The sequence below is a fragment of the Dromiciops gliroides genome, chromosome 4 (assembly GCF_019393635.1).
Source record: "Dromiciops gliroides isolate mDroGli1 chromosome 4, mDroGli1.pri, whole genome shotgun sequence".
NCBI classification, from domain to species: Eukaryota; Metazoa; Chordata; class Mammalia; order Microbiotheria; family Microbiotheriidae; genus Dromiciops; species Dromiciops gliroides.
The window spans coordinates 30,605,922-30,633,210 of record NC_057864.1 but is presented as its reverse complement, the minus strand read 5'-3'; the positions used below and the strand labels follow the sequence as shown (position 1 = coordinate 30,633,210).

Genomic DNA, 27,289 nt, shown 5'->3' with positions numbered 1-27,289 from the left:
AGAGTCAAGTGTGTGTATGCACACACACCCAGAATCAGTGTATATGGATCTACACATATGTGCAATGATAACCCAGGGGCACAAAGTATCTGTCTATATGTGAAAACATATATTTGTGAGCCACCTGACGTGAGCGGTTCCTTTTCTTTAACTGTATCTCCCAGAAGTGCCTGGTGCAGACACTGTATCAGTGAAAGTGATGTCAGTATGTATCCAGCCAACAAGGCAGGGGCCAGGGGAACGAGGTGTCTACCCCCCTCTCGATGGGCCACTGAACAAATCGCTTAGTTCGGAGCCTCGGTTTTCTTCCTCAGAAAATGAAGGTGTCAGACTCAATGATCTCCAGGTCCCTCCCTGATCTGCTATTCCATGTTCTGGGTTCGAAAACCTCTTCCAGCTCTGCCACATCACAATCATAGCCAGCACTTACATGGGCTTTAGGGCTTACAAAGTACTTTACAAACATCTCATTTGACCTTGTGAGGGAGATGTTCTTATTAAACCCATTTTACAGATGAGCAAACAGAGGCTGGTTGAGATTCACTGATTTGGCTAAGACCAAGCAGCTGAGTATCTGAGGCAGGATTTGACCCCAAGGTCAATGGTTCTCTAACAAGCTCCTTCCCTGCTTCCCCCTCCCCTGCCTTGACATTTCAGGTCCCAAGTATTATCACGCCCTTTGCTTCTCCAGTCTCCCTCCTCCACCTCCCAGGACTCCAGCCTCCTGACAAGCTCTGGGGAAAGGGGATCTGAAACAAATTTCTCTTACTATTCATCCCAACCCCACGTTTTCCTGTTCTTCTCTTCATTTTGGCAGACTTTTCCCTCAGCCAGGAAATGGGAAAACAGGATTTCCTTCTCGTCCTCCTCATCCCTTCTCCCTCTTTTTCCTCCCTCTTGGAGGCGGTGAGCTCCAGGCCCCTCTGGTGGTGACAGTGGGGGATGGGCAGGGATGTAGGAACACCACCAAGCTGTAACCCTAAGCAGGAGTCTAGGGTGCTGGGAAATGGGGTAACAGCAGCAGCAGCCTTCATCTGTGCCAGGCTGCTCCCTAACGGCATCCTTCCCCTCCCTCCTCTTGGCTTATCCAAATGCCACCCATCCTCTTAGTCCTATTTCTTGCCCTGGCTCCTCCAAGAAGCTCCATGAGTTACCTCCCTTTGACTTTACACATTACTAAATGTCTCCCTGGGAAGTAGAAAGAACAGTTTGTTGATCTAGAGTCAGAAAAGCCAGGGAGCCTGGGCCCTGGACCAGCCACGATCAGAGATGCCTGGAGCTGGCTAGCAGGGCCCTGGGAGATCATGTAGTTCAAACCCCACCCCCCTCATTTTACAAAGAAAACTGAAATAAATGAATCTTTGACTGGCTTCTTTCCGTGTCACCCCTGGGACCCTTCTGGGATCCTTCTCAGTCCTGTACTTATCCATGCATCCATTCTGAGCAAGTCACTTCACTTTTGTCTGCCTCAATTGTTGTTTACTTGTTTTCAGTCATGTCTGACTCTTCCTGACCCCATTTGGGGTTTTCTTGGCAGAGATCCTGGTTTGCCACGTCCTTCTCCAGCTCATTTGACAGATGAGGAAACTGAGACAAACAGGGCAAAATGACTTGCCCAGGGTCACACAGCTGCTGTTGTTGTTTGTCTTTCATTCCCGAAGAGGACCATGACATTGAGGTGATGTCATGACTTGCAGGGAATTGGATTTTAGCGAGGGAGAGCTGTGCAAGGCCACCTACCTCACTCTCTCCTCTAGAGTCGTCTGGGTCCAGTGGCCAGATACGGATCAAGATGACCGGAGATGGCCCTGGATACAGTGGGAGACCTTGGCCAAATGTCTAAAGTCAGATTTGAACTCAGGAAGTTGTGTCTTCCTGACTCCAGGACTGTCGCTCTGTGCACTATGGAGCCACCTAGGGGCCCCAATGTGCACTTAGGTTGCATTAAAAGTTTTTTTTTTTTTTTTTAAATAGAGTACTGGCCCTAGAGTCAGGAGTACCTGAGTTCAAATCCAGCCTCAGACACTTAACACTTACTAGCTGTGTGACCCTGGGCAAGTCATTTAACCCCAATTGCCTCACTAAAAAAAAAAAAAAAATTTAGGACTGAGGAACTGGTCGCCTGCCCTGGCCAGACCACATCTGAATGACTAGGTTCCAATCCGGGCAGCACAGTTCAGGAAGGACACTGATAAGCTGCAAGTGTCCAGAGGAGGGCAGCCGAGTCCTTGCCTCCATCTCATACAAGGACCAGTTGGAGGGACTGGAGATGTTCTATGTAGAGAAGAGAAGAAGACGGGGAGTCGTGATTTTGGCCTCCATGTATCTGAAGGCCTGTTGTTGTGTGGGAGGGGGGTCACACTCATTCTGCTTCCTTCCGGTGGGCACGGAAGCAGGAGCGATGGGGAGAAATCACAGATTTCACAGATTCAGACTCGCTATAAAGACAAACTGAAAAATCAGAGGTGCTCAAAAGTGCAACAGGCTGCCTCTGGAAGTGGGAGGAGGCATCACTGATGGCCCTCAGGCTGGCTGTGCTTGCTGTCGAGGCAGCCCAGAATCGGGGAAAGGGCCGGGCTCAGAGTCAGGAGGACCTGGGTTTGGAACTGGCCTTGGAGACTTAGGAACTGAATGATCCTGGGCAAGTCACTTCATCCATCTGGGCTTTGTTTTCATCCTCTGCAAAATGGGCATAACACCCACCCACCCACCGGGTTTGTTGAGAAGCTCAGACAAGGTGATTGTAAAGTACTGCGCAAACCTTGAAGTGCCACAGACATGTAAGCGATTATTGTGATTTCAAAGGATTCTCCTTCAGGTCCAGAGATGGACAAGGGGCTCAGTTCTCTTCTGGCTCAGATCATGTGGGAAGGACCACCTCCCTAGGAGGCCTTCCTTCATTCCCCGAGTTCTTTGGAAGACTTCTTTCCTGCAGGGGATTTTTTGTTTGTTTGAACTATGATTGTATTGGCATAGAGAATTCCTAGTGAGGAAACTAGGAATGCAGACCAGCAACTAAAGGGTTCTATACCCTTGTCTTACTGAGTTGGTTGTTTGGGGGCATTGAGAAGTCGGGTGACTTGTTCAGCCATTCCCCAATTGATGAGCATCCCCATAATTTCCAGTTCTTTGTCACCACAAAGAGAGCCGCTATAAATATTTTCAAATATATAGGCTCTTCCATTTTTCTGAATCATCTTAGGAAACAGTCTTCATAGTGGTATTGCTGGGTCATAGGGTGTAGGCAGCTTTATAATGCTCTGGGCATAATTCCAGATGGCTCTTCAAAATGGCTGGATCGGCTCATAATTTCACCAACAGTGACTTGCCCAGGGACATACTGCTATGTATCAGAAACAGAACTTGAACCCAGCTCTACTCTCTGAGGCTGCCTATCCTTGAGCCCTGCTAGACCGAGCGCTCCATCGAGTCAGCCAGTTGGCAGAATGCAGAGGGCCCTTGACCAGAATTCATGTCCTGCCTGGAATACTTATTGACTGTGGGCATGTAGGCAAATAAACTCGTTAGGCCTTCTCATCTGCAAAATGGGTTTAATAATCTGTATTATAAATAATACAACATCTACCTCCCACCATGGTTATTGTGAAGCCCCAATGGGTTAACATAGGTAAGTGCTTTACAAGCTTTAAAGGACTCAAGTACAATAAGTGCTAGCCATGGTTTTGGGGCATCTAAACTCTTGCAAGTCTTTTGCACATAGAAGGTACCTAATGTTGGCTGAATTGCTGAGTGGGAAAGAAGTGTGAGGCCAGGGGCCCAGGGGCCCCTCATGAAGCTCATAATCTTTAGGGAGAGATTTGCATCCCTGGAAACAAGTCCATGGTCAGAACAAGTTGGAAAGGAGTACAGACAAAATAGAATGGCGTACTCAATGATAGCCAAGCACCAAAATACATGGTACCGAGAAATGAGGAAGGGGAAGGCAGCTGATACTGACTGTGGGCTGGGGTGGGCAGCCAAGCCTTCCTAGAGTTGAGGCAAAGATCTGGATTGGAGAAGATTAGGTCGAAGGGAATTCCAAAGAAGACTGAAAAGTGGAAATGAATGGGCGGGGGGGGGGGGGTAGGGGGGGAAGAAAACAAGGAGGAAATCAGCCTGGGTAGAGGGTCTGTGTGGAGGAGAGCAATGAGAGATAAGGTTTGATAAACCCAAACTGTGAAGGACTTTGAAAGTCAGAGGGAGGCATTTGGACTTGATCTGGAGTGATATGGCAGGGCTGCTCTAGGAAGATTAGTCTGGGGCCTGTGCAGGATGAAAAGAAGGGAGAAAAGCAGCCAGGGGGGTGGGGGGTGGGGGGATGATTTCTAGAGGTCACTACAATCCAGGCACCAGGTGATAGGTTATGGGAATGGAGAGAAAGAGGTGAACACGGGAGACATTAATAGATGTCTGGGAGACGTATTGAATGTCAGCTAATTGTCGAGAGGAGATAAGGTACTGAACTTGGGCCACAGGAAGAACAGCTGTGTGGCCCTGGGTGAGAGGTGGCATCTCTCAGCTTCAGTTTCCTCATCTGTAAAATGGGGAGATTAACTACACCATTCCCCCAGGATTGTTGTGAGAATCAAATGAGACCTTTTTAAAGTCCTTTTCAGACCCGACAATGCTACATGACTGGTGGTTATTATGTAACAGACTTTGAAGATAACTCCAAGCTTTCAAGTCTCAGTGAATAAACCTGCTGGTACCACCACAAGAGATAGGGACGTTGGAAAGGCGGGAATATCCCAGAAGGAAGAGGAGTTTGATATGAGATATGTTGTGTTTTGAATTGATAATGGGATATCCAAGTGGAGATATTCCCTAAGTAGTTGAAGATGGAAGTATCAGATGGGGATGTCTCACAACTTAAAAGAAAATTGTAGTTGGACCCTTTGATAAAAAGTGAGGAATTGACTGCAATGAAATGTTCAGAGATGTCTTACGCTTAGGTGAAAAAAATCAATTTCCCAACTATCCCAAATACAAGGTAGGGGAGGTATGCTAGACAACAGTTCATCTGGGAAAAGATTGGGGGGTATGGAGGAAGACTAGTGAACAGAAAGGCCGTTGTTTCAATACTGTGATACACAGCAGTAAAAAAAAAAAAATTATTCAATTTTAGTCATTGGGATCTAGTGATCTGCAAGGTCTATGACTTAATAGCATGAGCAGCAGTTTCCCCGCCCCCCACCTTACTTTGCCCTAAAAGACTAATATTCTTTTTGGAGGGGGCTGAGGAAATGAGGGTTAAATGACTTGCCCAGGGCCACACAGCTAGTAAGTGTCAAGTGTCTGAGGGCAGATTTGAACTCAGGTCCTCCTCAATCCAGGGCCAGTGCTTTTTGTGCCACCTAGCTGCCCCAGACTAACATACTCTTAGCCACTAAAGATAGTACCAGAACTGGAAGGTGATAATCTTGCTACCCTAGTTGGGCCACATGTGGGGTCCTTTGTTCTGTCTTAGGTGCCACAGTTTAGAAAGGATGGTGATACATGGGAAAACATGCAGACATGAGTAATGTCGAGTGAATAGGCTGAGGGACATGAGAATCAGACAAAAGAGCTAGGGCTGTTTTGGCCAGCTGGGAGCCAGAGCTGGTACCAGGTACTAGAAAGGCTATTCTCTGGATGAGACTTGTTCTGTCTCTCCAGAGCCAGAGCACCTTCTCAGACACCTAGTCAGGCACGGTGCTAACTACTGGGTGTACTGAAGAGTCTAATTCAGGTACAAATTGAACTAGACAGCCACCAGGTCTTTTCCAATTCAGATTCTATGAACCATCCATTTCCATGTGTGTGATGTTTTCAGCATTGAATTTTCTTAAATAGCAAAAGGTTCTTACCCAGGCTACCTCCATGAAGAGTTGTAGACCATGGAAGTTCTCCTCAGCCACGCACACCTGCGCAGCGTCATGCTCCATCGCCAGTTCATCCTAGGAACCCTTTTCTTTCTTTTTCTTTTTTTTGTATTTTAATATTTTCCAGTTACATATAGAGGTAGTTTTCAACATGTTTTCATAAGATTTCTAGTTTCAAATTTTTCTCCCTCCCTCCCTCCCCCCCTCCCCCCCCCCTCCCCAAGAGAGCAGGTAATCTAAGTTATATATGTACAATAACACCAAACATATTTCTGCATTAGTCCTGTTATAAGAATCAGACCAAAAAGGAAAAACCTCAAAAAAGAAAAACAACAGCACCAAAAACAAAAGAACTAGCATGGTTCGATCTGCATCCATATTCCACAGTTGTTTTGGGGGTTTTTTTTCTGGATTTGGAGAGCATTTTCCATCAAGAGTCCCTTGGAACTGTCTTGGACCATTGTAGTGCTGAGAAGAATCAAGTCTATCACAGTTGATCAACACATAATGTTGATGATACTGTGTACAGTGTTCTCCTGGTTCTGCTCATCTCACTCAGCATCAGTTCACTCGAGTCCTTCCAGGTTTCTCTGAAATCTGCCTGCTCATAATTTCTTACAGCACAATAGAATTCCATTACATTCATATACCATGACTTGTTCAGCCATTCCCCAATTGATGAGGAACCCTTTTCAATTCATTGGTTTGAGGAGGGGGTTGGCAAAGAACTATGGAGGAAGGAAGCACATCAGTGTTGGACCCAGGATCAGGAAGACTTGGATTCACATCTTGCCTCTGACTCTACTAACCACATGAACACGGACAAATCTCCTGAAGATCTCTGAGACTATTTCCTCATTCATAAGATGGTAATCACACCTGGAATATCTACCACACGTAGGGGCTCAAATGAGGTCATTATTGAGAAGGCATTAGAAAAGGGGACTTTTGTTTTTTTCTGGCTACTATTTACAAGTATCTACTAAGGTGTCAGGGGGTTTTGATTTGTATTTTTGGAGGAAGCAAGTAACCGAAGTGATGAAACCATCTTAAAACACAGCTAGATGGCAAAGAAAGAGAAAGAGGAAGGAAGGAAGGAAGGAAGGAAGGAAGGAAGGAAGGAAGGAAGGAAGGAAGGAAGGAAGGAAGGAAGGAAGGAAGGAAGGAAGGAAGGAAGGAAGGAAGGAAGGAAGGAAGGAAGGAAGGAAGGAAGGAAGGAAGGAAGGAAGGAAGGAAGGAAGGAAGGAAGGAAGGAAGGAAAGCAGAAGCTGAGATTAGCTTCAAGGAAGAATTTCATATTGAGTTGTCCAAAAATAGAATGGGCTGCCTTGGAAGTGAGTGAGTTCTCTCATCACTAAATGGAGTCAAGAAGGTAGAATGATTCCTTGCTGTTTGGGTGAAGAATTATGATCCATTGGCAGAAAAGCATGCAGCATTTCCCTAAGGTTCTCACGAGCTTAGTCTCTCCTCTCTCCAACCCAAGAATCTTCAGTGGCTCACTAGTGCTTCTAGAATACAATAGTCTTCAGCTTAGGGTCTGTGAAGTCACATTAATCTCCACTTACTCCAGGTTCTAGCTAAACTGGACTGTTTGATGCCAATCAAACACACGCAGCATTTCCTCTCCTATCTTCATGCCTGGAACGGATTCCCCCTCCTCATCTCTGCCTCTTAGAACCCCTCCATCCTTCTGAGGCTCAGCTAAGGAAGCACCTCCACCTCCCAGGGAAGCCTGTCGGGACCCTCTCAGTTTGGGGTGTTCCACTTCCCCCTCGGATTCTTTTATATTTATCTGTGTAAATGATAGTCTGCATGCAGGCATTAAGCATGCATAACGAAGGACTGAGAATAAAAAGCAAGGCGGAAAAAAAAAAAAGTTCCTGCCTCCAGGGAGGTCATAGTCTAATGGGAGAGATAGTATGGAAACAATTACGTCCAACCGAGATGCGGAGTAAAGAGGAGGTGACGTCAGAGGGAAGGCGCTAGCAGGAGGCCAAGGGCATAGGGGGCTTGAACCTTCCCTAGCCCTCAGTGTGATGCAGAGTACAGGGGCTTTGTCCTTATAGCCTTGCACACAGAAAGTGCTTAATAAGTGCTGTTTAGCAACTTAGGGAGTTACACGACAGACCTAACATCCTGCCATCTCCTTCATGAAGCCTTCCCTGAAGTCTCCAGTTGAAGGCAACCTCTCCCTTTGATGTCAAAACTTTTGAGACTAAGAAAAAGGACCTAGTAAAAAAAAAAAAGACTTAATGAGCAGAACCAGGAGAACACTGTACACAGTAACAGCAACACTGGGTGATGATCAGCTGTGATGGACTTAGCTCCTCTCAGCAATACAATGATCCAAGACAATGCCAAAGGACTCATGGGAAATGCTCCCCACATCCAGAAAAAAGAACTGTGGAGTCTGAATGCAGATGGAACCATACTGTTACTACTTTTTTTGTTTTGTTTTTCTTTTTTGAGGTTTTTTCCTTGTGCTCTGATTCTTCTTTCACAACATGATTAATGCAGAAATATGTTTAATGGGATGGTACATATATAACCTATATCAGATTGCTTTCTGTCTTGGGGAAGGGGGAGGAAAGGGAGGGAGGGGAAAAAATTAGAACTCAAAATTTTATAAAAAACAAATGTTGAAAACTATATGTAACTGGAAAAAAATAAAATACTTTTAAGAAAAAAAGAAAAAGGACTTAGGTGTGACCACTCCATTTAGACAGGGAAGTTGCTGGACATAGCTGCTCCAGAGGTTGGTGGTGGTGCCTCCAAGGGAACATTTTAATCTTGTCCTCTGCCAGCCTTAGGAATGGAGGTATTCTACCAGGATTCCTCATAAGGTGGTGAGAGGGAATGGTTGGTGGTGGCCCATTACAAACTGACTTGAACCAGTCATTTCCTACAGCTGAAATGTCCTTTGATCCAAGTATTTAGCACACACGTCCTATTTAGTTGCATGATCCCCAGTCAACAGAGGGTTTTGGGGGACATGCTGATATTTAGTGCCATGCTTTGGAGGCCCCTAAGTCCCCCAGGGGATGGAGTTAGCCTTGGAAGGTCCAAGGTTCTGTCCTTTCACTGGTCAATCTTGGCACAAAAGGTTGAAGAGACTTTTTGGTGTTCGGCTGGACAGGACTGTCAAGTTATTTGCTTGTTTTTTCACCAAACTCTTTTACGGCATTTTCCAATCCTGCACAGCCCTCACTCACAAAACAGGAAACAGGTTTGTCTCAGGGCTGAGATTAAGCACAACAGGCAACTCCATTCCACTCATGTATAGTGGGAAATTCCCAGGGGCCCTTCCCAGGAAGATTTCTAAGAAGTGAGCTCAGACAAAAATCCCTCCCACAGACAGACAGTGTAAGAAGGTGCAGGAGATGGGGACCATCGCCCTCATCTCAAACATAGGGAATGATGCTCAGCTTTAATTGGTCCACATCTGTCTACCTGGCCCAACCGACGACATGTTCCTTGGAAAGGAGTCTTTACCATGGACTTGACTGAAATCCTGCACTGTCAGATCCTTGCCGGACCACAATACTCGAATTAGGAAGCTTACAGGGACCTGCAGTTATGCTGCTTTTATTTGTTTGCTCAGACTGTTTTCTCTCACAACCTAGCTAATGTGGGAATGTTTTCCATGACTACTCATGTATAACTTATTTTGAATTGTTTGAGTTCTTGTGGGTGGGAATGGAGGAAGAGAAGTTGGAACACAAAGTTTTAAAAAATTGATGTTAAAATTTGTTTTTACATATATTTTGGAAAATAAAATTCTATTAAGAGAAAAAAAATTTTAATTTTTAAAAAGGGGGGAGGGGGGGGACTATTCCTGAGGACACACTGGGTTATCAAATTCCAAGAAGGCATAGTGAAGTTTTCTTTTTTAACTGGAGAGTAGAAAAGATCTTATGAGAAAGCGGGCCTTTTCACTAACTAATTCAAAAATGCCAAATGTTCCTTAAACCAGTTTGAAGGATGTTCTTTCCCAACAAAGAGCTTCAGAAGGCAGTTTTAGCAGGTGGTCAAGGCAGACAGCCTGCATATTTTTATTAAGTTACGCAAAAATGTTCAAACACTTGAAAAACTCACTCCCAAGTCTACAAAGCACACGCACCATAAATGAATGACTGAAATAGAGTGACACATTGAAGAGATGTCACATGAGCCTCCACCAAGGAGGACCCCAGTAGTTTAACTGCCTCGATTTTTTTAACAAATGAGCATTCCAATTAAGAGGAGACAGAAAGAAGGTCCTTAAATAAAATGTATTTTCAGATAAAAAAAACAAGCGGAATTCCCCAGCTCTCCAGGGGTTAATTCTGATCCTCTTTCCTAGTCTGAGATCCCTTTATTTCATGATGCTTTCAAAGTAACTCAGGGCAGAGATGGGAATTAGCTGAGACTGAAACAACTTTAACACAAGGTGACAGTAAACAACCTTTACCAAGACATTGGATAAAATGATTTTCCTTCCCAGCATATCTGATGAAAGAAAAAGTTGGACCAAGGGCATTCAACCAAGTGAGCGTTCCCTCTCTGTCACTCTGGATGTGACTACGCAGGGCCCCTCCTCAGAAGCCAGTGCTCTGTCCCCAGCAGCTGCCACTTCCAGGGTAGTGAGACCACTGGCTCAGGCCTCTGGGCTTGAGAAGGTTCTGGAACCACCTTGGCTCCCTGATCCACCACCTACTTCATTCTCCCCAAGGGCCAGCCCTTCGGACCAGCACTCCGCCCCAACCTAGGAAAGGTTTGGCAGCTACATAAATCCCTAAAACAGTTTGGGCAGCTGCCTGAGACGACTGACATCTAAGAACGTGCCCACTGAATTCATGCTATTCATCTCTCGGAGAGTGTCAGAAGGCTGCAAGCTTTCAGGAAATACCTGAATGTCCCTTTGATTTTCCTTCTTGGGATGCTGAGTAAACTCAGGCCTGCCAGTCAGTAACTTGAATGAGGGGTTCTTCTTCAAGTCTCTCAGGATAAAGGCAGAGGAATCATTCTCAGGTGACGGTACGGCTCTTGGCTGGGCCACTTCATTTGTGATGTCTCTTAGCATAGGCATCCCAGGCTTTGGCTGCCAGTGGGCACTCACCACGTCCTGGTTGTAGCATTTAAAATCTAGAATTTCACAGCCTTTCCCAGGGCTAAACTGGTCAGGGCCAGAAGCCAAGGTCTGATCCAGTGAATGTTCACTCTTCATGTCTTCCGTCCTATTCAGAATCTCTTCCTCATCCTCACTACTGTCACTGCTTTGTATCAGTCCATACCTCTTCATATATTTTCTGGTCGCAAACGACATGTTTGGTGAGATCAAACTAAGTCCCACCATGTTTTTGTCTGTGTTGATATGGAGAAGGCTGAAGGACGAGTCCTTCAGCAGATTTTGTTTTGCTCGACTGAAGGAAAGCTGTGACAGCTGGTTTTCATTTAAGTATTTGAGAGCGATGGCATTGGCCTCCATGCTCAGATCTACCCCACTGGGGCTTATGCCACTCATGCCGACATTAGTAAAGGACATGTAGTTTAATCCAGAGATGACAGCTTCGGGACTGATGCACGCTAGCACACTGAAAGACAGAAGAACAAGCCATGATTCAGTTTGCACCTCGCACCTAAGAGAGTTGAGCGCATGGAGAAGGTTCCCCCATCTAATGCATCTCCCCTTTCACGTGTCCCCACTAAGATGTGTGTGGTGCATAAATACAATTTATCAACAGAAGCCTCGGCCTCTCCAGCCCTGGTCTCCATCACACCCTCGTGGCCAAGGGAACAATCCTCACCCACAGAAAATCCATGGAATCATTTTTCACCAAGGCTGTTAGAAGCCCACGTCAGCCCGGCCTGCTGCCTTTCCCATGGGCTGTGAACCTCCCGCCAACCTCTATCCCATTACAGGAGAATTTATGATTATCACAAGGTGGAAAATATAGGAAACTGCACCCTGAATGCCTTCTAACCTCCCTTTCACTTCCTTGAGAAAGTGAGTAGAGCCACGTGGGACAGCACTGAGAGGTTCTCTAGGCATTTCCATCTCTGTGTCCTGTTCTGCGTTTAGATCAGAATAAAATGAGAGCAATGAAGAAAGGGCTTTGGTACATCTTGTCTTCTCCTCCCCGCGAGGTAAGACCACCCCTCCCGGAAGCAGAAGGGTCTGGGAAATATGGGTTAGTTGATGCTCTGCCCCGTGGGACAGCGAATAACAGGCTGCTGGTCTCCCAATCCTCCTCTCCCAAGGGTGACTGGGTGACCAGCGATGAGCACGAGGAGCCCAGGAAGGATCAGTGCCCTTGCATCTTGGCCAGGGCTACTGGCAAAAGCTCCGAAATGATCGCCATATCTTGGCATCCCCAGTAAAAGGCATGTGGACCCCTGTCTCAGAGACAGAAAAGAGTTACCTGGCTTGATCCACTTTCTGTGCACTTCTCTTCATTTTGCTTGGGGAGTCGATGGTTACCCCAAGGTTTCTAAGCTGCTCGAGGGTGGCATGAAGGACGCTGTCCTTGTCCGGCCGGCGGGGGCCAGGTCTCTTGGTCTTCCCCTTACCCGCATTCTGGGTCCTGCTGCCACCACTGCTAGGAGTCACTGCAGGCTCGGTGTCTTTGGCAGAAGTATTATTTGACAAGTGGTTTGCTGGACCCTAATGAAAACAAAAGATTCAAAGCACAGAAAATCTCATCTCAAGAGCGTCATCAGAAAAAAAAGTAAAAAATAAAAACTAGAAACCAGTGGTGTTCACTCCTCGTGCACTCCCTTGCTCGTTCACCTGCACAGGCGGAGAGGACAAGGGGAAGTCCCAAAGAGCTGAAGGGCAGAAGCCCTTAGCAGCCCCAACCCTGAGCTGAAGCCTGGGCCCTTCTCTACCCATGTCCCTCACTTGGTGAGCGGGACATAGTAACTGACCCGGCATTTCTCCTCCTCCGATCCACAAGCAGAGCTAACAAGTGCTCCCTTAGCTCCCTGGGAAGTCAGGGCTGTGTGCTGCCCCACACATGAGTTCTCCCTGGCTTTCAATTTTGCTTAACTGGGGTCAGACTTATACAGGCCAAACTCACATTTTAGGAGCCAGCCTATGTTTCCAAGAGAGGTGGTCCCGATAACTACTATGTTCACAGGGAGCACGAGACTGAGCCCAGCCGCCTGGTGTACATTGCGGGCAATGTGAATGGTGCATGTGGCCCTCAGCACCCACAGATGGCCTGAGGAAGGCGGGGTGCTGGGTGCCAGACAAGCCTCTGAACTGTGGTTTCACCCAATGAGCAGCCCAAACCTAGGGAAGTCTGTCACCCAGTTCATGACAGACATGTGTTTACTGTCCCAAACGGGGCAGCAGTTGGGAATGCTCTTACCAATAAATCCTGGCAAAACTTCTGGTTGTCCAACAGAAGAGGCAGCAAGGGCTCCCTCACTTGGGTTGACTCAGCTTGGGGTTCACCCACTGCAGTGGCTGAGGACTGGCTGTTGGCCCCCTCTGTGGGTCCTGGCTGTAAGCTCCCGCTAATGCCTTCTCCCAACATGGGGTTTGGAAGAAACACTGGTAGGTCTGGCTCCTTTCTTCCTGCAGAGGAAACACTGAAAAGAGAGCCCCCAGCTGAGTGTCAGCAGGTCAGTGGTCTCCAGCCCCACATCCCAGCCCAGGGCAACCGTTATGGAGCTGAGGCTGCTCCCTGGGATGAGTGACCTGCTCAGATTCTCCTTCTCATAGGCCTTTGCAAGTGTGAGCACATGTACCCTAGGAAATAGTGGTCAAAGTCCTTCAGTGGGAACACAACTGGAAACATCAATCCCAGGCCACTGGCCCGAGATTTCCAGCCGGCGTCAAGCTTGGATTTCGCCCCTTGCCTCAGAGTCAATGTTAGCTCCAACATCAGGCTCAGTGCTCGGTGAAGAGCTCTGTCCCTCACAATTACATCCATTACTTTGAGGGTCCCTGCCCAAAAGGCAGAATGTAGAACATAGCTCTTCCCCAAGTTCTTTCTTCCCAAAGGAAACAAGATGGAGACTGCTCATCGCTAAGAACTCTCAGATAAATGAATGACGAAGTGGATAAGGTGTAACCACCACAGGTACCAGTCTTCTGGGGGATGCAAATAGGTGGGAGAGGAATGACCAGACATCAATAGCGTTTGACTGGACTGGAGAGTGAGACCATGAATTCTGTGAGAAACCTTGGGCAGCTCAGTGGTGCTGGACCTGGAGTCAAGAAGACTGAGTTCAAATCTTGCCTCACACACTCACTGGCTGAGTGACTCTGGGCAAGTCACTTCATCAGTCTCAGTTTCCTCATCTGTAAAATGAGGTTAATAAAAGTGCCTCCCTTAAAGGATTGCTGTGAGGATCACGCGAGATAACTCACGGAAAGTTCTTTACAAACTCTAAATGCTGCCTTTTTATCATTGGTTATTATGTTTATTATTACTAGAGTTATTATTATAGTGATTCTAATTACTCTTCCCATCTCTAGGCCTCAGTCCACATCTGACCAAGTGGATGATTGGGCACCCCACCTAGTACATGCCATTTATCTTCTTTCAAAGGCAGAATTTCATGGGATCAGAATTTTAGAAGAGGAAAGGCCTTTTTTTTTTTTTTTTGGCATGGGGCAATAAGGCTCACACAGCACTAGCTGTGCCAAGTGTCTGAGGCCAGATTTGAACTTAGGTTCTCCAGAATCCAGGGCTGGTACTTTATCTACTGTACCATCTAGCTGTCCCCAAGAAAAGAAGTCATTTTGTTAGGATCCACATGTACAAAAATATTTACAGCAGTTCTCTTTGGGGTGGCAAAGAAATGGAAATTATGGGGATGCCCATCAATTGAGAAATGGCTGAACAAGTTGTAGTAAAGGAATGTAACAGAATACTGCTATGCTATAAGAAATGATAAGCAGATGGATTTCAGAAAAACCTGGAAAGACATGAACTGATGCTGAATGAAGTGAGCAGAACCAGACACATTGTACACAGTAACAGCAACATTGTACAATAATCAATTGTGACTTAGCTCTTCTCAGCAATACAATGATCCAAGACAATTCCAAAGGACTCATGATGGAAAATTCTCTCCACATCCACAAAAAAGGATTTTGCTAATGTAAGGATTCACAGATTCATAATGGGGCATAGGAAAGGGAAATCAGGAATATTCTGACAACTCTGGCCTGTGCTTCTCCTTGTGCCATTGTCTGAAGCCAAATGGTAGGCTGGCTGGACCACTGGTCTGACCAAAAATGGATATATCACGCACGCTGAAATCTTATCTGCGATATTCAGGCTCAGCATAATTAAAAACTCAGTTGCAGAAATACCATTTCCCCACAAGGTGGCAGTGTAGCATAGTGGAGAGAAGGGAAGATTAGGAGTTGGAGAATTTGGGGTTCAAACCCTGGCTCATTCAGTCAGTAAATAAACTTACTTATGAACCCCCTACTACGTGCCAGGCTCGGCCCCCGCAGAGTTCCCAGTGAGCAGGCACGGCTCTGCGCCAACAAGCTTCAGGCTCCCCAGAGGGAAGGTCCTAGGGATCAGAAGGCTGGGGAAGGCTTCTTGAACAAAGGGAGATCTTAGCTGAGGCCTGAAGGAAGCAGAGGATGCCGGGAGGCAGAAGGTACCAGACGTGGGGGATGGCCAGAGAGGGTGCCCAGAGCTGAGAGCCAGCATGCTGGGGAGGGAGGTCACAGAGGGCTGTGAGGGCCAAGCAGGGCACTTTGGACACATGAAAAAACCCCAAGCTAGGCAGAGACACCCAGATTTACATGAGAATCAAAAGAAGCATCATCCCAGCCAGTGAGTCAAGACCGGGAAGAACTGTAGTATGATTTCTCAAGTCTGTGGTATGGATCCTTCCTGTAAAGACAACTAGGTGGTGCAGTGGATAGAGCACTGGCCCTGGATTCAGGAGGACCCGAGTTCAAAACTGGCCTCAGACACTTGCTAGCTGTGTGACCCTGGGCAAGTCACTTAACCCCAAATGCCTCACCAAAAAAAAAAAAAAAAAAGAGTTAAATGAAACTAGGAGTAGGAATTAGCAAGTTTTGTCATCCCCAAGGGGCAGCTAGGTGGCGCAGTGGATAGAGTACCAGCCCTGGAGTCAAGAGTACCTGAGTTCAAATCCGGCCTCAGACCTTAACACTTACTAGCTGTGTGACCCTGGGCAAGTCACTTAACCCCAATTGCCTCACTAAAAAAAAAAAAAAAGTTAAGTCATCCCCAAAGGAACAATGGAGCTACAGCTACGAATAATCCAGAGTCCATATTATCTTCAAGTCATCAGATGAACAAGTTCAAAGCTTCTTAAACTGTGGGTCACGACCACCCCATCTGGGGTCACATACCTGAATGTGGAGGTCACAAAAAATTTGGCAACAGTAAAAGGTTATGTGTGCCTACACCCAGGGTAGAGTCATTTCTCAGGCAAAAAGGGGTCACGGAAAAAGGGGGAAAAGTTTAAGAAGCCCTGAACTAGTTAACTTGGAGAAGAAGGCGAAAATGTCAAAAATCTGACACAAGTCCCACATGACAATGTTTAATTAGGCACTCAGCAACTAAAGCTTCCAAGTGGCACATTAAACAAACTGACCCCGTGATCCATAACTAGATCATCAAATGCAAGCATTAATGGGGGCTGGAGCATTAGTGCTCCACTTTGAACTACAAAACCCCAGCAATCAACAACGATGGAGATTTCTACTTGTCACCCATAACAAGACAAGGACAAGAAGCCCCTTCGACAATCGGGGACAGATTGTCCAAAGCTTTTTCATAACCTGGTAACAAGATACCCTTGGCATGTACAAAATGCACACTTTGACACATGACTTGGCAGACAAAAGCTAGAGTTTGAAAAGATAGAAGTCAGAGAACGAAAATATTTGACGCCTCAAGAGAATTCAAGATAAAAAAAAATTCAAAAGGTGATTCTACTGGGACAAATATTAGTCCATTTGTCCAAGCAGAGCTTCTAAAGAAAAGTGAGAAAGAAAAAGTCTCTAAAGACCATGCAAGCTCCTCTGCTGGGACAATGCAATCAATAACCAATCAGGCTTTGAGGCGTTCAGCTGGAGAAATTTACCCTCCAGAGCCTGCTTCCACATTAGGAGGAGAGAGGCCGCCCCGTGAGCCCACTGAGGGTCACTAGGGGCTCACATATCCAGGGGTCATCCATGTATACATAGCAGGGGGCGCCACAGGCATGAATGATACTACAGAGCTGGGCCGGCTCCCTCGAGAACCCCCCAAGCTGATGTGTGGGCAGCACTGGGCACACAGCTTGGATCCCCATCAGTGTATTATGCTTGCTTGGGGAAGATCAGAGTTACAGCAAGCGTGCTGCTGGAGATCAATATGGATGATGAATTGCTCCTAAGAAGTAATTAAGTGTATTCTATTAATGGGACTCCAGACCAGATTTCTAAAGTTAAAAAGCACACATGCACATAATCCAAATGGAAGAGAGCATGAGCTGACTTAGTTCCCTTTGGAAAAAGGTCTCCAGCTTATAGGATCAAATTAGTTAAGATAAATAAGGCCACTGTGAACTTTTTCCTATCCTCTGCACACATATTACGCCAAATAAGGAGAGAGCCCAGCCTTTGCCCCAGATTGCTCCTTGCTAACAGGAGGCATCTCTCGGCAGAGGTCCGTGAGATGATTAAGCTGCACTCCCCAGTGACCCGACGGGTCATATGTGCTCCTAATTGCTACAAGCAAGCATCCTCTAAAACGTGCTTTACTTATCTGCAGGGAGTCTATTACAGGGTCAAATGAAAAGAACCCAAGCCCCCTCCCCCCCATCTCTCAGCCAGGATCCTGGGGCCTGTGGGCTGCAGGCTCATGGAGGAGGGCAGCAGGCAAGGCCCACAGGGTTCTGGTCCTGGAGGCTCTGCTACTTGCTACCCACCCCTGGCTCTCAGTTTCCCCATTTGTAAGATGAGGGGGCTGACCTCAATGGTCCCAGAGTAAGACCAGGAGAGTTCCTGCCCTTCAGCCTAGGCTGCTCACCCAATTACTCTGTACAGACTGGCCTGGCAGTAAGACCCTGTTGATGGTATTGTTGACCTGGTGTCAGAGGGAACTAAGTTAGACTAACTAAGCTCCCATGGGCCTCCCCTCCCCTACAGAGTGCCTCCCTTCACCCTCTCCTCAGACACAAGCTGCCCCTCACCCTCAACAAGTAATCAGCATAAATATGTGTGGAGTGTTTAATTCGCTAAATCCTCTTGTTTCTTTCCAAACAAATGGTGTCCCTCCACTAAAGCTCCCCAAGGCTGTGCCACTCCAACACAAGCCCTGGCACATTCCCCCCAACAGGAGAGGGTACAGGTCACTCAGGGGGCCTGAGGACCAACAGATCTCTCTCAGAAGAATGTGAGAAAAGACCTGACAAGAACCTCCTGGGGCGAGCAGCTGTGCAGGGGCTGTGTCCTCTGTGGAGAGGGGACAAAGCCTTTGGAGGTTCAGCTTGGGGACTCCCTTTTCCATGAAGCTCTTCTGATTCCCCCCCACCAAAGCCAAGTCTTCCTCCCCATGCACAGCTCCCAGCTGTCCCCATGCACAGCAGGGCAGTGGAGAGAGGCTCAGTCACAGAGGCCTGGCTTGGAACCGTGTCCAGGAGCAACCTGCCTAATCTTGGTGAGCCTCAGTTTCCTCTTCTACAAAACGGGGATAATACCCTACAGGAGCTACCTCACAGAGCGACTGAATCACATGAAACAATGCACTTACAGAGCTTTGCCAAGTTTACGATGCCATCTAGATATTAGATATCATTACGCTGACCATCCCAACACATCTCTGTATGCAGCCGACCTCCTCAAAGGCCAAAAATGGTGTCCTTTCTTGTGTGTTTTAACGACTCACATTTGGGCCACGTCCTGAGCTCTCCACACAACAATGCTATGGGGCCATCTCACAGCAAGGCCAAGTCATTCAGTCACAGTCACATGATGAGGGCCCTAGCTCAGGTCTCTTTCTGGGCCCTGACTTTGGCTGACAGTGACTGAAGACTTGAATTCAGAAACTCAACAATGGCTCAGAAATGGAGGTGTCAACTGGAAAGGCAAACAGATGTGTCCCATCGGGCCTCACCTGGAGTAAGCTGAGGATGGGTGAGTCTCTTCAGCAACACGGCTGCTCTCGTCAAAACTGGGAATATCAACTGCTTTTAACAAAGACAAGCTATTTGTGTGGTCTGTCCCTTCGTTATTGATCTCCACGGACAAATGGATGTCTTCACTCAAAAGCTTGGAGTCCTCGTCATCATCCTGCTGCAGGGGAGCCGCAGGCTCATGGTTCTCACCAGGCGAGTCCCCAAACAAGCTGGCTCCTGGGAACAAAAGACCGGCATGGATGGTGCTGAGAAGGGCTTCGTGGGGGCATCGTCCTGATAAGGTCATTACATTGGGCACACAGAAGCCTTGCCAGGAAAAAACAGTGCCTTCAGGGCATTGCACCAGGGCTTTGTTTGACTAGTGATGAAGGTCACCGTTCCTCCGGCTTCAGTGCTGGCTTCTGGAGTCCTAATGTCATTGCATTATTTAAAAAGACAATGCTATGGGGCAGCTGGGTAGCGCAGTGGATAAAGCACTGGCCCTGGATTCAGGAGGACCTGAGTTCAAATCCGGCCTCAGACACTTGCCACTTACTAGCTGTGTGACCTTGGGCAAGTCACTTAACCCTCACTGTCCCGCCAAAAAAAAAAAAAAAAAAGACAATGCTGCCCCAAAGCAGGAAAGCTTGACAATCCAGTTGTGGTCGTGAGAGAAAGTTAAAGCTTGCAAATGGTGGACGTACTTTAAATATGCTTTTAACAAATTCTGATCAACTTTCAGAAAAAGTTATATCATAATAATAACTCCTCACAACCCTGGCAGGTCGGTGCGATTGTTATTTCATTTTATAGTTGAGGAAGCTGAGGCAGAGTTTAAGTGACTTGCCCAGGGTCACACAGCTAAGAAGTGCCTGAGGCTGGATATGAAGTCCAGGACGGCTCTGTCCACGCTGGTGCCTCCAGCAGCCTAGTTAACCTTCCTAAATACATTATCTTGGAAGGAGGGTATCTAGATGCCAAGCAGGCCCAAGGATGTTGAATAAGCAGGAGGCTCGTCACCAACGGCCTGTCTGGCTCAGTGCTACGTGCCCCAACAAGAATGTGCCCAGCAGCAGAGCCAGGGAAGAAGAGGAGAAGGGGCACCACCCAAGCCTCCTGGCCCTTCTAGGTTGGGGAACACACTGTCTCCCTGGAGGACTGAAGGAAGTGCTTGAGGGAGGTTGGCTGAGCCAGGCCTGTATGGGCCTGGGGCACAGAGAGCAGCCTCGGGTGAAAACAGAGGAGAGGACAGACATGAGGGGTTTTGCCAAGGATTCAGCAAGATGCCACAACTGCTTACATATGGAAGGGAAGGGAGAGGGGAGGTCCCAGCTGAACCCGAGGTCCTGGGGCAGCTGCAGTGCTCCAGAGAGGAATAACACAGTCAGCAGAAGCCTCCTTCAAGTGTGGCCTCTGACCTAGGCAGTGAGAGGTGCCCGTGGGCCAGCTAGGCCTGGGAGGAGCTGGGGGGAAAGGCTTCAGGCCTCCCGAGCCAGGACAGGCCCAGCTGAGACACTGCCCAGAAGCAGTAACCGGTGACCACCTCTGGAGTCCTAATGCCATTGGCCAGGGCAGAGAAAGACATGCGCGTGACGGGGCCGAGAAAGGAGGAGGAGCCCAAACAGGAAGAAGCAGCCTTTAAGAGGGTCAAGGCAAGAGAAGAGGAAGGATCAGTCAAGTAGGAGGGGGGAGCGCTCAGCGTTGTCAAACAGAAGCCCTCTCCCCCCTCACTACAGGCCTCTAAGACCCATCCAGGTACCCACTGTCACCCCTTACTCAAGACACTCCAAGGGCTTCTCATTTCTCCTTTCCAGTGTTCCCTCTCATCTCCAGCTTGCTTGGGCAGCTGGTGGTGCTCCAGGGGCCAGAGCGCCAGGTCTGGAGTCAGGAAGACCTGAGTTCAAATCCAGCCTCAGACACTTCCCAGCTGTATGACCCTGGGAAAGTCACATAATCCTCTTGGCCTCATCTCAGTTTCCTCATCTGTAAAATGAGCTGGAGAAGGACTCCAGTATCTCTGCAAGAAACCCCCAAATGGGGTCCCAGGGAGTCCGACAGGACTGGGATGACTGAGCAACAAGCTCTCGCTTCTCCAGAGCTGACAGCATATTGTCTCCCCCACTAGACTGAGCTCCATGAGGACATTATCTCTTCAGCACTTAGCACAGGGCCTGGCACACTGTGGGTGGTTAATAAGTGTTTGTTGGCTGACTGACCTGCTGGGGATGTTGGACAAAGGTACAGGTTGGCCGTGAGATGCCTCTTCTGACACTGCAATTCTATGATTAAGAGTGACCCAACAGGAAGGCCTTATCACCAGCCCCTGGGGCTTTGGCAGGGGGATAATGGGGTGGATTCAGGCATAGCAACAGTGTTCTTGAGAGAACAGTGCAGTCAACAAGTATTTATTAAGCACCTACTGTTACAATGAGGCTTAAGATGACACTCTGATCTGACCGTGAGGTCTAAACTTCCTCTATAAATTGTAAACTGAAAAAAACCGAAAAAACAAAACACAAGGGGGCAGCTAGGTGGCGCAGTGGATAGAGCACCGGCCCTGGAGTCAGGAGGACCTGAGTTCAAATCCGGTCTCAGACACTTAACACTTACTAGCTGTGTGACCCTGAGCAAGTCACTTAACCCCAACTGCCTCACTAAAAAACAAAACAAAACAAAACAAACAAAAAATTGTAAACTGGACTATAAGAGGTTACTCAGACAAAAGCACTCTGAGTCAGTAGTTCCGGATACAAATCCTGACATTGGTTTTTTCTGATCATTTTTACTCCATACACGGCAATCTCAACACGGTATGTTGTGCTAACAACTCAGAACGATTCTTCCAAGCCACAAGATGAGGAGTTACCTGTGCTCACAGCGATGCTCACACTCTCCTTCAGGTGCAGGCCAGAAGATGCTTGGGTCTCCATCGAAACCAACTCCACCTGCTGCTCAGCCTGCACGGAGCCATCGACACTGGCTGTCTTTGGGGAGGAGTGAAGAGACTGCGCTTCTAACAAACGCTGAATCTGTACCAAGTGAAAAAAAGACTAATTAACTGGCCATTCAGTCAACAACAAATTGGGGAGCAAGGTTACCTGAGTATGATGATTTAATATAGAAACTGAAGCCCTGAGCACTTCTCAGAGATGGGCATTTCATCCTCAGAGGGACCTGCCAGGAAACATTCATTCACCAAGAGTTCCTTCTACTCCAATGACCTGCCTGTCAATTTAATACAGTCCTATGAATTTATTGGGAACCCACTCTCTCTTCCCCCAGAATAAATTCAAGAACCAGAGAATATGATCATGTTGGGGCTCCTACAGAAGTTATATGGAGAGGCTGGAATGACAAACAATTTCATATTTTTCTTTATTTAACCCAAAGGGGAATGGTGAAAACAAGGAGTTGTCTCAGAGACAGGAAGACCCGGGTCCTTGTCCTGCATCTGCTAACTCTCAGGACCTGAGCTGGTCACCTAAGTTCCCGATGCCCCAAACAAATCCAAGTTGCAGAGAAGATGCCCATATACACTGTGGTCCTGATGGACAGTTCCCGGATCCTAGGATGGTCCAAAGGGGGAAAAAAAGATTCACCCCCAAAGGAAACGCCTCCTATTCCCCAGATACACTGATGTTGGACAACAGGTTTTAGAGCTAGGAGGAGTCTTAGAGATTGTCCAGCCCAACACCTTTATGCTAGAGGCAGACGTGGACTGAGAAGTGGCTTGCCCAAGGTCACCCCAACAAGGAGTTGGGATTGGAGCCTAGGTCATCCACCTCCAAGACAAATATTCTGTCTCCCCAAAATACTCTGATATATACAGCCCCAGTCCATTCAACTTAACAATGTTAAGTGCCTGCTGTGTGCTAAGTCATTGTGCTCTGTGCTGGGAAAACAAAGGAGGGCCTGCCCTCCAGGATCTCACTTTGGCTGGAGGATTAAGAGCACTTGAACAAGTAAATACAGTCCTTCATGACAGGGGGGGCTAGTAATGGGGGATCCCAGAATTCCAAGGGCTGGAAAGCTCCTCAGAAGCCTTCGATCTAACCCACACCTGGAAGGAATCCCCACTAGAACATGTCTGACAAGTGCTCATGCAGCCTCTGCCTGACCCCTCTGCCCCTGCCCCAGCTGCCCATCTCCTTCTGCGACGGCTCTATCTTGACATCCAGCCTAAGCTCCTCTGCAATGTCAGGAAAAGTCTGAGTAGGCCACGACCCCTGAGCTGGGCTTTTACCCCAGTCCAAGATCCAAGAGGGTCAGGTGAGGAGACATTCCAGACCGGGGGGACTCCCTGGGCAAAGAGCCAGAGACCAGAGGTAGAATGGTATCCATGAGGAACAGCCGGCAGCACCAAGACGTGCCAAATCACCAGCACTTCTTCACCAATGGGTGTGGTTCATAACACTATCATGAATTTGGTTATGGAAAGAGGACCATCATGTATTACAACTGCTTAGTGATCTGTTCTAGTGACTAAGGGACTGTTACACTGATCCATCTTAGTCATTTTTCTTTAAGTGACCAGCATATTTCTCTTTCCCAAGGTCCACAGTCACTGTACACAAGGTGAGCTGGCACATGTACTCAGGGCCTGGATGAAATCTGTGTGTTTAAGCACACTTTCTTCTATTCTTTTTTCCTCTGGCATCCTACCCCAAACCACATCTATGAGGAAAGTGTTGCCCATCTGCAGCAGAAATACCCAGGAACCACAAGCTCTCCAGTCTGGGGGAGACTCCAGAGGCCCCGGAGTCCATGCCATCCTTTGGCAATTATCCCTCCACCAGCAGCCTCCCAAGGGCCACCCAAGAGCCTCTCACCAGAAGGACACCACTGCCCCACAGTGGGGGGCAGTGGGCAGCCCACTTTGGAGCCTCTCACCAGAAGGACACCACTGACCCATGGCAGGGGGCGGGAGCAGCGGGCAGCCCACTTTAGAGCTTCTCACCAGAAGGACACCATTGCCCCACAGTGGGGGGCGGGAGCAGCGGGCAGCCCACTTTGAAACAGCCCTTGCTGTAAGCCCACGTCTACCGCCTTGTCAATTCCCACTGAAATGAGCTATGTGTCATGTGCTCAGCACAGTGCCTGGTGTACAGTAGGCACTTAAATGCTTGTTCCCTTCCTTTCCACCCATTCCTCCTGATTGTGTCCTCAGGCAGCCCTGCAAATACTAGAATACAAAGAACTTGGCATGTGCCTTGCCACTGCCCATGTTCCCCACCAGGAAGGGTGACCCTCTAGACCTGGACGTTCAGAAATCCTGCCTGTCCATCCCAGGAAGCTCAAACCACTCAGTAGCAGGACTTCCCATGGTGCAGAGCTGCCCGACCGGAAGGCACCCGAGTCTCACTGAGGCAGCTCCAGACGAGCCTCCAGTCCATCCAGCTCTCCCCCACGAGGGCAGCACTTGCCCCCTGCCCGGCTACCAGCTGTATTCCTGCCCCTCCCTCCCTTCCATCTTCTGCTCAGGGAACAATAATCCGAGAATGTGACCGTTCCTTCTGGCATGCGCACAGCGGCCCATAGCCCTCTGGGTCCCCTCACAACAACTTCCCTTGGAATGGTTGGCATCCCTCGAGGTGGTATATCTCCTAAGGGAGTGTGAGCTCCTGGAGGGCAGAGATGCCAGCACTGATACGGAGGCATTGTTAAAAGGGCAGGCAACCTTCCCGGTGCCCTCAAGCCATCTCCACAAACCACGTGCCCAAGAAGCTTGCCCGTAGCTGCCGAGCTCCTCTGCACTCTGCAGCTCATCAATGCTCTTCCTAAAACGTGGTGCCCACGACAGGGAAGAGTGCATGTCTCTGAGAGTCAACATGGAGCGAGAGCATTTGAGATGTGAAACCATCTTCAACATTTCCCCTTCAGTTGCCCAGACTCTTTCAAGCAAGGCCAGAGTTTGGTGCACCTTGGAAACAAGCACACAAGCACCGAAGGACAGCATGCGGCCCCTTTCTAGAGAAGCTAATCATAGTGACACCAAACCCACCTGAGCCTGCAGGAGCTTCAGCTGTCGGTCCTGCTCTTTCAGTAAGCGGTAGGCGTCTGGAGAGAGGCCCATCATTCCGTCATCAGCTTGCACCTTGGGGGTGGACATGCACATTGGGCAAGGCTGTGGACTGCCGGACGAGGGGGCAAGTCTGCCCACAGGGGATAGGTCTAAAGCGCTACAAGTTCCCATGCTCCCTGGCTGTCGCAAGATCCCAGGGCTGCCTGAAGAACTTGCTGGATTGTGGCACACGGCTGGACAGGCGTTCAGATGAAAGGGGTAGGCGCCATCCTGAAAAGCATTGGCCTGGCCTTCCTGAAAGGGCACGTGCTTATGGATCCCCGACCACACATTTACTGGACCGTACTGCACATGTCCATGGTGCTGACAGCAGCTGCAAACGCTGCTGGGGCAGTAAGAGGGGGCTGGGGGGGCAGGCACCTGAAGCTCCGTGGGTCTGCCAAAATTCTGGGGTGAAAGAGCAAAGCCATGGGGGAGCCACTGTGGAGAAGGGCATGCTGCGGGCAGGGCCCCTTGCCGGCCGTCTCTGTCCTGCTTTGGCTTATGCCCTGAAGCCTCAGGAGACAATGGCTTAGGAAGCCCTGGGAGAGCCGGGGGAGAGGAGCAGAGCGGCCCTGCAGGATTCCCGGGTTGGGGGCCGGTTTGTCTGGGCGGAGGCGACGGCTTTTCTCCGAGTGCCTTCCACGAAGGGGCTCCGGGGCCTGGGTGACTCGGAAGCCTCCCCAGAAGTTCCTCAGCTTCCTGTGGCCCCTCACAGTGCTGAGGGAATGAGTACATCTGTCCCGAATACTGCATAAATGAAGGGCTGGGTTTGCGATTCGCCATTTTCCTATCATTGGGCGGTGGGCTTGAGTCTGTAAAACTGCCGTCCAAAACTAGAGAGAGCTCGGGAACTGAAGGATGGATGGTAGATACCTGGGAATATAAAAGGGGGATGGGGCAGGAGGAGTGGAGACAGAATTAATCACTTTACTCAGAGACAGCAGCTAAGCTACACAGCTTCAAGGGGCCAGAGGTTAGCATGATTAAAATGAATGGCCCTTCACTGCCTGCCCTCACTCAGGACAGGATCACTGGGCACCAGGCCCACCTTCATCAAGGCCGAGACAGTGGCTGCCCGCCCCTCTGGTGGCCTCAATGCTGTCGAGAAGGCGGAAACAAAACCAGCCTCTCATTGGAGTAATTTAATCTAAATGTCATGCCAGCATCGATGCCCTTGCCCCACCGCCTTCCCCTAAAAGAACCTATCCCACTTCTCTGACTTGACCAGCTTCCAATTTTGTAGTTCTTCTAAGGGTGTTTTCCTCAAAGAACCAGATGACATGGTTAGGACAAGTATTACCATTCCCATTTTATAGATGAGGGAGCTGAGGTGCACAGAGGCTGTGACCTGTCCAAGGTCACACAAGCCTGAAGTCCTGCTTCCAAGGGGAGTGGAAGCAATGACATCAGGAGGTGATGGGGACACACCTTAAAGCATTTGCCCTTACAAAGACCTAGACCCCTCTTTAATGTCCTCTGGGCAATAACTTTCCAGAGAGGATGGCTGGCTCCAAGTGGAAGCCCAAGACCACAGCCTGGCAAGAATACCTTCTGACTCACTGGGTGAGGATTAGGGACTGGTCTTGGTGACAAATCTTCATCTTCCACGCCAGAATCGTGGTCGCTTACAGAGAGCTGCTGTCCTGGGGATACCTTCTGGGAAGCCCTGGTGGTAGGAAATGAAAAAGAACAATCAGCAATACATGGGACGTCATGTCTCCAGAGGTGAGACCAATCACACAAGCAGGGACAAATCCCCTCTGATGACCGGTCACCATAGTAGGGCAGTACTATGGGGCCTTAGTACCAGGGGTAGGACCAGGCATGTTCCAAGAACTGGAAAGAGGCCTTCCTAGACCTTCCAGAGCCTGCTAAAGAGGTCACATCAGCAAGCTCTTATTAGGCACTGACTATAGGCCAGGCACTTTGCTAGGTACATTCAAAGAAAGGCAAAAGGCAACCAACCCTTAATTTCCTGGTCAAACTGAAAGAATAGATTTAATACTAAATACTAAATGTAGTGGAAAGGACCTGGCACTTGGACTGAGACTGACATGAACCTGGGTTCGAATCCCAGCTCTAACTCATACTGGCTGTGTGACCATGGGTGAGTCACCCGACCTGTTTGAGCCTCACTCTCCTTATCCATAAAACAGAGCCATGAACCCCTACACACAAGTCTGTTGTGAGGAAAGGGCTTTGTTAACTTGAGAGCACTGTAGGAATGGGGACTGCTACAAAGTTTGGTTAAGAAGCATTCCTTGATGTGCACTCC

General features: G+C 48.5%; 1 protein-coding gene across 2 annotated transcripts in view; it reads right to left on the bottom strand.

The window, feature by feature from the left end:
* Positions 1-9,894: 9,894 nt before the first annotated feature.
* STIL (STIL centriolar assembly protein) overlaps positions 9,895-27,289 on the bottom strand; it is a 43,106-nt gene continuing 25,711 nt past the window's right edge. Inside the window, exons 11-17 of one of the 2 annotated variants that reach the window (XM_043964792.1) lie at positions 26,563-26,680; positions 24,952-25,887; positions 21,817-21,979; positions 18,950-19,187; positions 13,214-13,436; positions 12,263-12,504; positions 9,895-11,434 (exon numbers count right to left, since the gene is read on the bottom strand). In XM_043964792.1, the coding sequence (XP_043820727.1) occupies positions 10,636-11,434; positions 12,263-12,504; positions 13,214-13,436; positions 18,950-19,187; positions 21,817-21,979; positions 24,952-25,887; positions 26,563-26,680 (2,719 nt within the window). In that variant the 3' untranslated portion in view covers positions 9,895-10,635. The remainder of the gene's footprint in view (positions 11,435-12,262; positions 12,505-13,213; positions 13,437-18,949; positions 19,188-21,816; positions 21,980-24,951; positions 25,888-26,562; positions 26,681-27,289) is intronic. The other variant, XM_043964793.1, reaches the window with a different exon arrangement.